Source organism: Calypte anna, chromosome 1 (assembly GCF_003957555.1).
Source record: "Calypte anna isolate BGI_N300 chromosome 1, bCalAnn1_v1.p, whole genome shotgun sequence".
In the NCBI taxonomy this organism is placed as follows: Eukaryota; Metazoa; Chordata; class Aves; order Apodiformes; family Trochilidae; genus Calypte; species Calypte anna.
Genome location: NC_044244.1, coordinates 86,400,142 through 86,415,777, shown reverse-complemented (window position 1 = coordinate 86,415,777; position 15,636 = coordinate 86,400,142). Strand labels below are relative to the sequence as shown.

At 45.2% G+C, this 15,636-nt stretch overlaps 1 protein-coding gene across 1 annotated transcript; it reads right to left on the bottom strand.

The window, feature by feature from the left end:
- Positions 1–326: 326 nt before the first annotated feature.
- MFAP5 (microfibril associated protein 5) lies at positions 327–12,129 on the bottom strand. The gene is made up of 8 exons (XM_030469299.1): positions 12,064–12,129; positions 11,634–11,696; positions 8,839–8,886; positions 6,026–6,061; positions 5,100–5,135; positions 4,292–4,379; positions 3,806–3,879; positions 327–3,211 (listed from the first exon to the last, which is right to left on the bottom strand). The coding sequence occupies exons 2-8, from the start codon at positions 11,692–11,694 to the stop codon at positions 3,090–3,092; spliced, it is 465 nt and encodes a 154-aa protein (XP_030325159.1). The 5' UTR covers positions 11,695–11,696; positions 12,064–12,129; the 3' UTR covers positions 327–3,089.
- Positions 12,130–15,636: the final 3,507 nt, after the last annotated feature.

The window sequence follows — 15,636 nt, the reverse complement described above, 5'->3', positions numbered from 1 at the left end:
TCAGAGGCAGTTTAATTGGTAATTTGGGCCACAGCCACTTTCTTTTGTTTGTTCTGGCAATACCATCTAGATGCAAGGCTTGCCTGCTGACATATGAAGCCACTGCTTAGAGTCCCAAATGCTCCGAGTTCTCTTTTTGGTCAAAATATGATGAATAGTCAGTGTCTGATTAATCTATGCAAAAGTCAGAAATTCAGTGAAAGAGAAATTTCCTTAATCCTTTTGATTCAGATATGTAATTTTCAATGTAGTTGTTCAGTTATTCCCATTACTGAGTTAGATGGCTCTAGTGAACAAATTCTTAGTTGCTGATGAGATGATTTATCACAGCTCTTCTCTTATTTCAGCCATTTTACTCAGAGACAGTAATTCTCCACCAGCAGGTCATGGCACATGCACTGTGAAAAGATGAGCCCTGAGCACAGATCTTATGGGCTGGGAGGAGTTATCCCTGTGCTCAGCAGCTACCACCTATCAGTAAAATCTGGCATGGCTATCCATGGGGAAAAAAAGTGCTGAAGATAATTTTCTGTATCTCTAGAAAAAATAACGACCTCCCAGCAAGTCCTGTGATTCACGAGTGAAGGGAAGGTGGCAGCACACAACTGGGCTAGCAGGGAGTAAAGCAGTCCAAATGACAGATTTATGCAGGATCCAAGTCTGCCCACAAATGCAGCTAGAAACAAATAAACCCATACACATGAGAGTTTCCAAGAATAATTGGAAATAAATTTTCTTTTAATATTTTTGTGTGCATTAAGTGGACTCTAGCATTAAAACAGTGTTCTCCTGGAGAGAAGCACCTCTTCCTGTCCCTGGTGAAAGCAAGCAACAGAAAGGCTTCTAACCATTCCCAATCTCTACGAATGTTAAATTTTTATATACTGTACAGTGGCTATGTTATATGGTTATATATATCTATATCAGCTTACATTCAACTCTAAATACAGAGCAGAGATTTTGCCTAGCCCAATTTGCAAGAGCTTCCTCTAACATTTCCTCTCTATCCTACCTTCCTCCACACAGGCAAATTCCACAGGTGTCCCAGCATAGAAGTCAGTGGCTTCCAGTGGCTTGAATGTCTCTGATATCAAGTTCTCTGTGCCCTCCTCTCTACATGTATGTGCATGCTCTCAGTACAGAGAAATTCTTTCTTCATCTCTAGTGAGCCTTGAGTACTCAAGAAGAGTATCATCCTCTGTGTAGGGGTGTGATGTCCTACATATAGGATGACATTCCAGTCACCACATAACTTGGAATTCTTTCTCCTGTATTAATACAGAGAGATTTAGCCCATCCATGGCAATTTTTGACCTTATGCAGGACAAAATTGTGTCCACCCAGGATGTCTTCCCCTACAAAGAGGATATAACCAGCTTCTCACTGCATACAGCAGAAATCTGAGGCTCTTACCTTAATTGTTTTGCTCTTTTTCTTGGAGATGTCTGCATCTGTGCATCAGCAAACTCTCCCCTGTGTTGCATTTTCCTGCCTCTGTGCAGCAGACCAGTGCTTCTGCAAGGCTGAATGGTATTCTGTTCAGCAGCAGAGTATACTATGCAATGGGGGTGAATGCCTATTCTAGAAAACTGGCTTTCTGCTAGTAAGGAACAATGGTCAGAGAACCTAGAGACAAGGTCTGGCTGATCTGCTGCAGTGAGCTAACCTGCTCAGCTCTGTTGGCTCACAGAATCATGTCACGAAGAGTCACACAGAGTGATTAATCCACTTCAGACAACTGTTCCCCATTTACCCTACCCAGTCACATAGTGAAAACTGCCCATATATCTGGAAATGTTCTCCATATATTTGGAAAACAAAGTTCTTGAGCAGACCACAGAGTTCCAGTGCTACCAGAGTTAATTCTTTTCCCAGGGTTGGCCTGCCTCTGTAAGTGCTTACACCTGGAGATGGGCTTATTACCCCACCAGTGCCTGGCTCTGTGCAGGTCAGCACAGCCAGAGAACCTGCAGGGGAAAAAAAAAAAATAACAACAAAAAAAAATGTATGCCAGATAATGATTCTTCGTCTTCCACATCCCATCCTAATTTGGGACTTCTATCTGCTTTGTGCAGTAGCTCCCAGGTCAGGAGGTAGGAACTCAAGTGGAGATATGGAAAGCAGGCTCAGCAGATGGAGAGTGTGTGGAGGTAGCCAGACCAAGACAAGTCACCAGGACAAGCTAATTCATTGTAAGTTCCCATTACTGTGAGGACACACAGGTTCTTCATGGGCTCTCTTGGGCTTAGGAACAATGGCAGCCATACTTACTGGTCCCTGGAACTTGCCTGGAGCAGGCACCAAGAGATTTCTTCAATGGGAAAGGAGGGACAGAATGGGAGAGAGGAGAGCAGGGAGAGGAAAGGGCAGCAATCTATTCCAACATAATCTTCTTGAGAAAAATATAATGCCATACTAAATCCGGAATTCTTCCTTTTGGTAGCATCTGTGTGTAAGGAAGGCAAGGGGCTTGAGACACAGAACTTCCCAGGGGTAGTTATAAATGTTCTGCTGCCATGCAAGGACAATAACATTTGCCTTGGCACTCTTCTGTCATTTCTCTGAGGCCAACAGACACAAGAGGAGGCTGCACTATTACACAGTAGTTCAGGAAGACTGGAGAGGCTCAGGCTGACAAACAATATCCAAATTCATACTGATGCCATACAAGAAGCCTAGCCAGGAGTCCTAAGGCACAAAAGTTTGCACTCTTCCACAAGATGCAGATGAGGGCATCTGTACTGTTGGAGAGGACGGCATCCTGTCTCTCTCTGCAGGGCTGAAGCAAGAGTAGATGCAGCACATTTATAAGGACCTCTGGGAAATCAGATGTTCATGGCTTGCCAAACAGAGTTTGAGAGAAAACAGGGGAGCATCCCACATCCTCAGCAACAGATGACAACAGCCACCATGACAGACTAGCAGAGAAGGGATTCTGACTACTGCAGCACCTGAAGAAGAGGATGTGGGGGAAGGCAAAGAAGCAAGGAAATGGTGGGGAAATCACAAATGAGAAAGACTTGTCTTGGGTTGTAGGTAGTGGATGACGATTTCTCTTCTCTCCTTTCTTTTCTGCTACTGGTGATAGCTCACAGAGCATTAGGCATTCTGCGCTGCTGCTCCAGGAGTTGTCTGCAAGGGAGATGTTGGGGTTGTCCAGATCGCCGGAGACGTCGAGATGGAAGGCCAGCCAGCTGGCGACAGATCTCATCTGAAGGCACAGCAGGCACACACAGGTTGACAAATAATAAAAGCTTCCTTCAAATTTTCACCATCAGAATAGTTAGAGTTACATCCTTCAGAAATTTCTGGAACTGCTGAATCTTTATATACATGAGTCAAGTGAACAAATGCTTAGGCTTTTATTCATTTCCTTCTATGATCTGCTATGTACATTACATCTGCTAATGTACATTACATATTAAAATCACCCAGATTTTGCTGCAACAAAGACTGCATAAGAAATCAAGGCTGGATCTTGTTTCTATTCATAATAGAAGTACTGAAAGATACTCTTTAACCTCAAAGGAACGCAACTTTGAGTAAGGGTGCATGTCTGGGGCTAATAGAGCGTGATCAAGATTGAGGAAGGCAGATCTCTCATACTTCTTGGTACTACAATATCTCCTTCCCAGTGTTTTTCATGGCATGTATACTGGATGCAACACTGCCTTGCATCACAGCTCCTCCGAGACACGTCCAAGGAGTATACCACATATGGATTGGGGTTGGATAAACAGTTAGCTTGGAGTCTCTCTCAGATGGCTGCAGCTATTCTTTTAGTCAAGCTGGTGCTATCACTCACCTTGCATGACCTCGTTCTCCTTGCAGACAATGCGGGAGCACACCTCCTTGTTTATTATGTACATGCGACGCACACTGGGGGATCACCAGGAACACACCAAGGAGAGTAGCAAAAAGCACAGGAACCCAGAGAAACAACAACAACAAAAAGGTAATAAATAGGTATTTTCACTGATGAGGGGGAAAATCCTAAATTTTTAGGCTTATTTAGTCTAGAATAAGGCTGTTGTCAATGGGAAAGTAATCTGTATAGACTTCATTAAATGGCCAAATGCCTTAAGTACTGATTACAAAACAGAGCACATAACAGCTCTTCAGTGCTGCAGAGATAATTGTGCTGTTTTAATTAATCACCCCAAAAGGACACTCTGGGATAAGACTGGATCCCTGAGGGAACACCTAGACTGCAAAGGAAACAACAGCTGACCTGGACATACTGTTTCTGGAGAGATTTTAGACGTTTTCTTAGGGACTGCTGGTTTCTTACCTTGTAACACAGAGGTAGCTGATACACTGCTTTACTGGCTTGTGAACAGAGTACAGGCGTGTGCAAGGGAACTTCTCCTCACGACAGTCTGGGAACACACACAAAGAGGTGCAATCCAGCATCACTGGCAGGTGCAGTGAATCTGGCGCACATGGAACTTCATAATTGTCCTGTAGCCTCCCAGGGAAGTCCCCTGGCCTCTATTTTCCACCCTCTTGTAAGAGATGGGGATAGTTTAGAGAACAGAAAAATAAGGCAGACATTTCTGATTCCCTTGCTTCATAAGACAAAACTAAGGGAAAGTTGAGTGAAATGCAAAACAAACCCAGTAGGAATCCTCAATACAGAAGGCACATGCTGTAAAAGGGACAGACACAAACTGTTCATTTTGTTTAAAATGTAAATTGTGGCCGCACATTTAAGACACATGTTTCTAACAGATATGCAGTCTAACACTTCGGGACACAGATCTGGTTCCTTTCTTTTCTAGACAACCTTGCAGCTAGCTGTTACAGGTTTTCTTGCATTTCCTTCTGAAATGCCAGGTGTCAGCCACTGACAAGGACAGAATACTGACCCAGTGTATCTGCTCTGGTGATCTGCCCATTTGTGTCCTCTCAGGCATGCCAGCCAGGGGAAAGCTTCTGCTTCCACTGTTGTCATTGTCCAGTATTTCTAACTCAAAGAGTGGGGTGAGGGAAATTTCCAGGGAACTAAGCTCAGTGCTGAGCCAGCATCCTCCTGAGCAAGTAACAAGGTGGGTGAAAGTGGGTCTGGGATTTGGTGCAGGCAGCAAACTTAAATGTACCTGATGAAGGTGTCGCAGTTTCCTTGTCAGGCTGAGCTGGAAGACAGAGGATAGAAAAGTTAGTGTGATTTACCATGATTTCTTCCTAGACATCATCTTTCACAGAATCGACTGGGTTGGAAGGGACCTCAGAGATCATCAAGTCCAACCCTTGATCCACTACCATTGCAGTTACTAGACCATGGCACTGAGTGCCACATCCAGTCTCATTCAAAACAACTACCTGGAGTGTTCTTTCAAGAGCTCTCCATTGTAACGTCTAATGTGGGAAACTATTTCCTTGTTACTAACATAAAATCATAACAGAAGGTACAAATTCAGTAAGAATCTAGTGCCAGCTACACAGCCAATGCTGAAAACCTGTCCAAGCTTTACCATAAAGCACTGCCACTGCTGTTGAAAACTACACTGCAAGGACATTTTCACTTATAATTCAAAAGTTCAGGTAAATGTAACGTAGTTCCTGTAATTGCCATCCAGCTAGGCAAGAATCAAAGAAGCCTGTGAGTGCCTCTTCCTAAGGAACAGTAACTCCTTTAAGAACCAGTATTCCCAGACCACTGGTCATTGACCCCTTGGCCATGACACATGATCAAAAGGAAGTGGTTTTCTTGTTCCCTCTGATAAATCAACCCAAATAAATAATTTTATTATTTACCAGTAATAACCTGGAAAAGAAGTTGGAGGACTGACTGCTATGTACAAGTTTTCATAACTGTTATAGAGGACTCCTGCTCTATAATCTGCCTTAGGGTCAGCCTGATGCACAGACAAGACAGATGACCACAGAGAGAAGGAGTCTTTTGGGCATCAGTGCCAGGGTTAGGGGCAGTCAGGGAAGGCAAGATTCTGGGTGTGTAAGGGACTGGGCAAGGAGAGGGAAGAGAGGTTCACAACATTTGGTTGTGAATTAAGAGCAAACTCACCAGGACCAGGCAGCACAGGTGGTGTAACAGCTGAATCTGGAAAAAAAGAGATGTTTGGATACATCTTAATTTGAGCTTCCCATCTCTTTCCCCCTCCCAGAGTTCTGCTGATGGCTCACCACTTTTGACCAGTAGCCATCCCCATCTGGTTCATAGCCAACACCGATCATTAGGTTGTTACCTGACTTTTCAGAGTAACTGCAGGCTTTCCCTGCAAATATGCTGGGTGTCCTAGAGCTGATGGGATGCTGTACAGCTGATATGGGTCCCATGGCATATCTTTTGTGGAGAGTTTCTCCTTACTCCCTCAATAATAAGCATTTTGAAGCCCAAGTCTTCCTTAAAGGCTTCACTATTAGACTTTTCAGTTTTAGATGTAGGTTAGCCATTGCCAGTCTGGTCTGCACAGCAAGTCTTATCTGCCCTCCTACAGACTGTCAGATCTCACACATTGAGCTTGAGACTGATACAAATTTTTTTCATCTCCCAGTCTCCCTAGGAGATAATGCACCTTGTGTGCACAATGCTGTGTTTCCCCTTTTCTCCTCCATGGTCGTCTCATGGCAGCTTGTCAGCCTGACCAACAACACTTTAAGCCAGCTCATGAGCAGAACCACAGGGCAGAGGAGAGACGATGGAGGTTCTGGAGAACAGGACACCATTCTCAAATGTGCTCTCCTACACACACAGGACACTTCCATGTGAAGCAGCCACGTGCTGCTGCTTCTCCTTTCTCTTTTGAACCATATCATCCAGCAGATGTGTCCTCCTTCTCCCTGCCCTGCCTGGTTCCTCCCCACCTCAGAGGGCTGTGTTTAAGAGACTGCCCCAGCAGAGAGAGAAACCATCATTGAGACCATTGGTGCTGGATTCAAAATTGGACTTGTATGGACAAAGTAGGGAGGCACCTCTTTGAGCCTCAGGCCTTCTCCCCCATTCCTCATTATGAGTCTGGAAGGATTAGCCCACTTCCCATCTGCTCTGCTATCCCTACAGCAAGGCTCTATAAGGAGGCACAATGCAAGCTAGAAATGCTCTTTTCAATAGTTTGCCATCTACCCTGCTTTTCACATACATTTTGCTGCCCCCAGTGACATAGCTGCAGGCACAGCAGGGAAAACAGTACTAAAAGAACAGTATTTCCATCTTCCCATCCCACCACTGCTCACAGGTTGCTTTATTACTGTTTTTCAGGGGGTTTTTTTGCCCCCTCTGTCTCCTGGGAACTCAAGCCTGGATGCTAGCTGTCAGCAGACACAGACACAACCTTTGTCCAAGTGCTGCTTAGTTAACAGGTGAACCCGATCAGTTATTTCATTTTTTAGTCTCTTCCTCCCTGCAAACTTCTCTGGAAGCCCAGGCTGCATGAACTTCGGAGTTCATGGCTTCCTGTAGTGCAAACAGCTTCAGAGATCCCTGGTACACTAGGTGAGATTGGGATTTCCTTGGAGAACAAGCCATTAAACCACCTCAAATTCATCTCTGAGCTGCACAGAGCAGAGAAAGGACTCTCAGATAGATGCTGGAAGAGGACTGCTAGGTGTGCTAGATGTCAAAAGTGGGGAGAGGAGTGCCTGAACATGATAGATGACTGCTGGGGCTAAATTAGGTGGGAGTAGTTGGGAGTAAAGGGGAAAAGAAGTCTGTGGTTGTCAAGAAATAGGAGCTTACCAGGGGTGTTGGTAAGAGAGTTCTCACTTGGAAGAGAAAGAACGTCCTTGAGCTAGCTTGTCTTTTTCTGCCCCATTACACAGCTAGCCACAGCCAGCTTGAACTACCTTGGCCAGCATGGTTGTTTCATGTGACAGTGGGATACAATCCAGTAAATACATAAACACAGCTAGCCCATCCCACCTTTATCCAGCCCCCTTTTCAGTGACTAACCTGTGACTGGACTTTTTAGTGCTGATGTTGTACCAACCCATGCAGAACTCTGGATTCGTATTCTGTGGCCAATATAAGCATCTCAGTGGGAAAGATGCACATCTGAAATGAAGGTGCTGATGGCTCCCATGGGAGTAGGACAGACAAAAAAGGTACCCACTACAGAGAAGGAGGCAGGCAACTCCAGAATCTAGCCTTAACTGCAGAAATTGATCAGCAAATGAGTTTCTTTGAGAGGCAACTGTTGGCAAAAATGAGGTAGGTGTGATGGAGGGATAAAGTGTGAAGGACAGGGAATCTTGGTGGACACATGTTAGGCTGAATAGTTTTCTGGGATGCCCCAGGTATTGCACATGTCAAGATCATAACTAGGAGATGTCTGATGGCTTAGCCAGGGGCTATAGTTGAAGAAAAGACAGGCCCTTGTGGTTCTTCTTGGTGCTGAAGCATGATGCAAACATACATTCATTTTACCTTATCATGTCACAGCAATATAAGAAGTTCCAGAAGAATAAAGCAATTCACCCTCAGCAACACAGCCAGTATGAATGCCTGTCAATACCCTTTCTCAATGGCCTCACTGCTAAAGCACTGTGCCATCTGTGCACCCTTTTTCTTGGGATATTCCTAAGCAGCAGTAGAGTTCCCAGAGCATCTCACGGCTGAAGAGTTATCAGCCCTCATGGATCTCCCACAACCTTTGATGGTGAACATAACTTCATGAGCTTCCGCTAAGTGTTCAGAACCCGAGCACTACTAAATTATTTGTAAAGAACACACAACACTTAGCAGGTTGACTTGGAGGGCTTGTTTAATCTTGACTGCACAAACACTCAGTGTTAGAGACAAGGAAACAAAGAACAGCATTTGCAACTGAACAGGCTGTAACTACATAGGACAACTGCGAGCAACATGTCTGTAATACTTACCGGTTGCACTTTCAAGTTCTTGCCCATTGACCACCCACAGAAACCAGTCTGAAAGAGAAGAACAGAGGAGAGTGAAGAAAAGACAGACAGAGAGGGATTCCTATAGCCTGCAGGCTTTGTGAAATTTTTATGAGATGCTTATCTGTCCAGGAAACGCCACTGCCCTCTGCTGAAAGGCAAAATAATCTCCTCTCCTCTTCAGCCTCCACTGCTGCCTGGCTTTTTTCTTTAAAGGCTTGTGCATGCAGTAGGTCCTGATCCTATCGCTGCTGATGCTATTCTGATCCTATTCCACCAGGGTCAAAGGCTAGGCACAGGAACAAGATAGTAAATACCTCCAGATCTGCTCCTGGAGTCTTCATTTCTGAAACCCCATTTGATGCATTTGAAAACAAACTGCACATTTCCTCCCTGTTCTGAAGGCCAGCCAAAATCCCTGTCTCCGTTTTACAGAAGAAACTGAGAAATGGAGATTATTTGCTTGGGATCACAGACTTGAGTCACCAGCACAGCAAGAAATAGACTGCAGGTTTTGCAGCTCCGTAGACAAATAATTATTTGGTCCATCATCCTACCTGGGTACAGAGTTCAGAGTTGAAATTCTTTCCCCTCTCAGTCCCAGGGCATGCTGGAGAGGGAGAATGCTGAAGGTTTGCCATTGCATGTGGTATGGAAGAGAAGAAATTGAAACTGAGCTAGACTGTTCATTTGACCAAATATAAAGAGTGAGAGAGCTGCTTCCTACATCAGCCAGGAATAGGAAAATATTTCCTGCTAGCCACAGCGGAGGGAAATGTCTGCATAACAGGGGTGGGATGAAGGAAGGAGTTGGCAGGAAAAAACCAGTGATCTGGGGCACTTTGGGGTTGTGTGCAGGACCAGCCCAAAAAAAACCAGTATTCCCTGCTACATCTTACGGAGTCAGCCTTTCGTTGTTAACAGGAGCACTGAGTGGGTAAAAACTATCAGATCCAGAAACTTTGTCTTAGTTCTTCCTCATTCCAAGAGCAGTTACTTGCTGGCTGCAGAGGGACTCTTGGGACCTCTACATAATCCCGCTCTGCAGCATTACAGGAGTCACTGGATACTGCTGTTCCCCTCCCCTGCCAGCAAGGGATAAACTGCTGGTGGCTGACCCAGGGAGAGACAGAGGTGTAAAATGACTTAACTTCGTGATGTAGTGCAGCCCAAAACTTGCCCTGTTCTGGCTAATCTCTTAAACATAAGGAGAGGAGAAAAATCATATTGAACACTTTCTCATTTTTTTTTCTGATATGAAAGGCAGGACACAAATTCTGAAACCACTGCAGGGAGGTGGGGGCAGACTTAAAATAGGAGTCGTATGGAAAAAGGGGGGAGGCTCCCCTTTTTTTCTAACATTTAAAAGTTACATTTTCAATGGCTGTTATTTCTCTCCTCCCTAGCCGGTAACTAAAAAACCATTCCAGTTCTAAAACAACAGGACAGGAGTGAAACATCTGTCTCTGAGGAGACAGAAGTGACTTTCTTATCAGATTTTCACTCATTTCAATTTATACTTGTTATGGTACCCAACTTGTATGTTTTATGAATGATTGGACTTTATTGTTCAAGCTGTAATAAATTCATCCTTGATGTCAGAGAAAACTGCACTTCTAATGCACTGAATCTGTACCTCGCCCAAAAACCACAAGAGACAGTGAGAAACCAGCTAGTGATTCCTGTTTTTTTCCATCTTAAAACAGAAAAAAAAAACCCCAAACCCACACCAGAACAGAAATGCTAAGACAAAATACACAGAAGTACAAAATACTCCTTTCAGGCCTCCTTGATGCATCCTAAAAATTAGAGGGTTTTTTTTTCCTGCCTCTAACTTTTCAAGACCATCTCTTGGATGCCTCAGCTCCCTGCTTCACAGTCACAAATATGACATCCTCTGTGGTACACCTTTACAGGAAAAAGTGCAACTGGGGGCAGAATCAGGCCTCAGCATGCGGGGAGGACTGAGGAGAGCAGTTTGGAATGACCTGATTTGAATATGATAGGTGCAGCCATCTATCTCCTACATAAAGTTTTTCCTGGGCAAAGCTTTTTCTACTAATTGAAAATAAACATCTTTCTGTTTCTCCTGAGTCTTCTGACAATAATGTATAATGCAACCCTCTTGTTTTGGTTTTTTTTGTGCTTTTTTTTTTCAAACAAATTTTATTCCACCTGAATTTTTGACCAAGTAACTTCAAGCAAACAAAGAAGTGGTACAACAATACCAAACAAAACCAGAGAGTGGATTAAACTGTAGAGGTTCTATACTTGTATACAACTATGTACAAACTACAAATGCTCCCAGCAGCCAAGTGGCCTGGAACAGGGCCATTCCAGCAGGAACTGCTAGTGACAGCAAATGTTCCACAGCTGTGACAGAACAAGATTTGTGAAGCACTGGGAAATGCTCTGCAGATCATGCAAACACAGGTGGTACAGCAGTCTACATTAAGCACAAAGCACAGCTGAGCCCTCTTTCTCAATTCAGCCTGGCTGCTCTGCTAACCCAGCCATCACTGTAGTGGAGGCTGTGGACCTCTGTCTCTTGTGACTCCCAGTACTTACTGAAGAATGGGCTCATATGGGAACCAGTCACCAGCTCATAATTTTTTCCTCACAACCTTATATCCACCTTGACTTTCCTGTTTGATCCTTTTCCCTTTACTATCCATATACATGTTTCTGTCTCCTAACGTCATTGCACATTAGCCTGCATATAAAACCCCACGGAGACAGGGTGGAGAAGAAATCCTCCCCTTAGCATAAGGACTCACCACCTGGGGACAAGGAGAGTGCTAAGACACACAGTAGTATACAGGCTCCAGAGGTCTTCATCCCTGAGAAGTGAAGGAGAGAGGAGTTAGAGGAAAGCTAGGAACAGGGATACCCTCCCCTATAGCACAGAGAGTTGCCAGTTTACCTCTCAAGCCCTTTTATCTTCCCAGCTTCCCTCCCACCTGTCTCCCTGGACAGTATTCCAGGTGTTTCCGAAACATTCTGGACCGAGCATCTGATCTCCATCTTCTTTCTATCTCTTTCCACCTCCTTTCTCCAGTCTCCATCACTTTTACCATCCAGGTGGCTACACCCCTCCACAAACACACAGCATGCAAAGAAAAGTTTTCCCTTGTTATCTCCATCCACTCTTCTTCTACTATTAAATTGAAGAGCACTGAGAGAATAGCTGGGGTCCCCAGCACTTACTGCAGCCCTTGGTCTCCACTCCCTTCAGCCACGGACGCTCTCTCTTTCCCCTTCAGCGTTCCCCCCCACTTTGACTATTGGGTAAATCATATGCAGCCACACCCAGAACACGTTCTACTTTTAGTTTTCTTCAAAATACAATTTTTTGGGAAAAAAGAAAAAGAAGAAAAAAAAAAAAAAAAAGGAAGCCGGGTAGATGCAGGGACTTGGTGTCATCATACATCTGGAATGAGGGGGGGAGCGAGAAGCAGCAGCCCACACCCTCATTCCAGAGTTTATTATCCTCCGAAGGGAGCTCGCTCCTCCCATTCCCCCAGGATGGCCCAGCATCAGGGACGGATTCTTGTGTCTCCCTTCAATATTCACGTCCCGTCCTGCCCTCCCACGCAGGCCCTCTTCTTTTTACGCCGCCACATCTGGCCTTGTTTCTCCACTCAGCTGCTGCCTCCTCCCACCCCACCTCTTCGGTCCTCTCACTTTTTCCTTGCCTGCCTCTGTCCCTCACGGGCACCACAGAACCCGCATCCCTTTTTTTGACTACACGACATGCTCGGCGTGACCACGGTGCCGGGAAGACTCTCGCCTTCCCACCGGCACGGCCCGCCCGGCCTTCCCGGCAAGCGATGCTGCGCAGGAGGAGTGGGAGGACCGACACCGGGACGGCGGGAGCTCCTCCATGCTGGGAGGGAGTCCAGGGAGAGACGGACCCTCGACGGCCGCGCCCGCCACCGGAGAGCGCCCGAGAGCAGCGGCAGCGGCGAGGATCGGGAGGGGCGGACGGCGGACTGGCAGGCAGCCAATCGGCTGGCAGAAATGATTATGACGTCACCCCACCGCACACGCCGAGGGGGGATGGGATGGGATGGGATGGGATGGGATGGGATGGGGATGGGGATGGGGATGGGGATGGGGATGGGGATGGGGATGGGGATGAGGTGCACCTCAGGACTGGGCTCATGTGCTCTCGAGACAGGGAAATGCCACTGCCATTGTGGGCAGCATGAGAAAGGTGGGGAATAGGGAAAATGTGTCTTTAAAAAAAAAATTAAAAAAAAATTTTAATTTGAAAATTTTAAATTAGAAAAGTGAGAGAGATATATACTAAAAATGGAAGAGGAAGAATGAAATCTGCCTCCCACTGTGCCATCCTTCAGACTCCCTTGTGCTGCTTTGCCTCCGAGCATTCTGCATTTTATCAATCAGCCCCCCTGGAAAAGCTGCCCTCACCTAACCCTTCCTCCAACAGCCCCAGGATGCCCTGTCTCCTGCAGCCTCAAAGACTTCTTTTCCCTTTGCTGGTCTCCTCCTCTGTCTCTAAGGAGGCACTGGCTTCATGGTGCCCTTTGTATAAGCTTCAAGGCACAATCTCAGTCCTGAAGCCAAAGATGCTGAAGGAGGAAGCTAGAAAATTACACCAGCTCACACCCACATGCAGTAACCTGGTAGAGGAAATCTGTGTCCTCTAAGTAGCTCAGAAAACCTTGTGTGTTCTTAACAAATTGCAGACCAGGAATAAAACCCAATAATACCTTGTACACAATTACTAATGAAATCCTTACTACGTTTTCACTGCTGCAAAAGGCTCGAAAGAATTGTTATAAAATGACTGAGACTCAATATTCTGTTAATGGTTTAATTTAATTACTAAAATTGCAATAAGCAAAACAGCACTGGGTGCGTGGGGAGTCTCTGCTCCACTCACATGCACCACCCCTAAAACTCTGGAATTACCTTTTATTGATTACAGTTCTATGCATATTCAAAAGGAGGTGGGTTTACATACACATTCATAGGATTATACCATGTCATTATAATATTTATGATAGGCAGAGTCTGGGTGGAGTCTGGGCGGAGTCTACTTTGGGGAAATATCCGGGGGTCGTCAGGGGGTCTTTGGATGAAGTAAGAAGTCTTCCTCAAGCTTGAACTTTTTTACCTTTCTTATCTCGCTGACTTCATTATATTGTTACAATACGATATTAGGCCCTAGCCATAACTTTCCCCTTATCTGCTGGTTGTGACATCTTTATGTTCTTTTTGTGCAGATGTTCACATTCCTTTGGTGCCTAGTTAGCCTTGGCAGTGTCTGAAGAAGAGGGCCTACACTTTTAATTATCTTCAAGAGAGAAGTTAGCCTCATTAGGGCCTTGTATTGTTCACACTATTTCAGTGGAAAATTACATGCCTTAACTGCTCTGTCTAGCTCCATATTCACTTCTTTCTCAGTTTAATTCTTTCCTGAATTTTACTGGTTAGGAATACAAATTCATCAACATATATTACAGAATGTTACTAGCTTGTAAGTACCTGAAGCCACAATTTCCCACCTAAGAGTAGCTGAGCATTGGTTGTGGCAGTGCTCAAGAGCAAAGACAAAACAACTGCTCCTTACTATTTCTGGTCCTCTTGAGACTTGTTGGGGAAGTACCAGTGCCAAAAGTACCAGAAGAGAGGTAAAGGGGATGGGCAAAGCTAGGCATCTCCCTGCTCACCTGGGCAGCCTTCTGGACCAAAGCTTTATCCATTCCATTTCACCGAAAGAAGCCATCACCATTCCCCGTTCTGGAGACTGGTTTACACTCAGTCCACCAGAGATGCTTAAAGCAGACAAAAGAAAGTGACTGAAGTCCACATAGATCTGTGTTCAAGTTACATCTTTACACACAGCTTGGTTTGATTTTTGTTTACCTCTATGCCTCTGCATTCTCATAGAAGCCTCTATTACTGCTTAGCCAGATAGTTAAAATATCTTGAAGACCTTGTGAGTTCTGAATACATTTATTTGGAAATTTCATGCTGTGTTTTGGTCTAGAATCTCCAACAGGGTGCAGGATTCTTCTCTAGTGCTAGGCAAGGCTTATTCTGATAGGGTTTGACCTTTAAAACCCTTTTTTCAGACTGGAAGGTTCTGTCCTCCCACAGCTGTTCAGTGCGGGCAGACCATTTTTGCCAGCAGCACTCCTCTGCTTGTACAGCTTGGTGTGGATGCGGGGATGCTCCTGACGACGGAATCGCTGACAGGAAAGAAGCTCAGTATTTTCGATACTAGGAAAACGGTCGTGAAATTACTGGAGGTCTCCTGATGGTCTTGCTCGCTGTGGACGCCGGAGGGAGCTGCAGCACACCACCCTGAGAAGCCCCATTTTTGCTCTTGCAGTCCAAGTACATTTTTCAAGAGCTGTGGATCTGTGTCTGCAGGCCCCAAACGGGAATGCAGGCTCTCCTGTTTGTCAGTGTGCAGGATCTGCAATTATTTAACCGTTTTGCTTTTGGGGAGGGAAAAGAATCTTTTTATTTTTTCCTCCATCCTTGCCCCATAACATCAACAGACAGCTGGACAACCCTCACTTCTGAGAGTTACGAATAATTAGTATCCTTCTGTGCCTTCCCTTCCCATTCACATTGCTGCCTTTTGCTTTGTATGCAGACATCCTTCTCCAGCAGGGGCAACTTGGGAACATCTACAGCAGATGGCTCAAGGTGAAGCACTCTTCCATCTAAAACATCAGGTATTGGTACCACAATGTGAAGGAGAACTATACTGCAGTGAGTTGGTGATTCATAAAGGAAACA

Excerpts from the sequence above, each read along its gene's own strand:
- MFAP5 (XM_030469299.1), bottom strand. The coding sequence starts at position 11,694 with ATGAAGACCTCTGGAGCCTGTATACTACTGTGTGTCTTAGCACTCTCC. Across the intron at positions 3,880-4,291 it reads AGCTACCTCTGTGTTACAAG|TGTGCGTCGCATGTACATAA; the intron begins GTAAGAAACCAG and ends GTGATCCCCCAG. Across the intron at positions 3,212-3,805 it reads GGAGAACGAGGTCATGCAAG|ATGAGATCTGTCGCCAGCTG; the intron begins GTGAGTGATAGC and ends CTGTGCCTTCAG.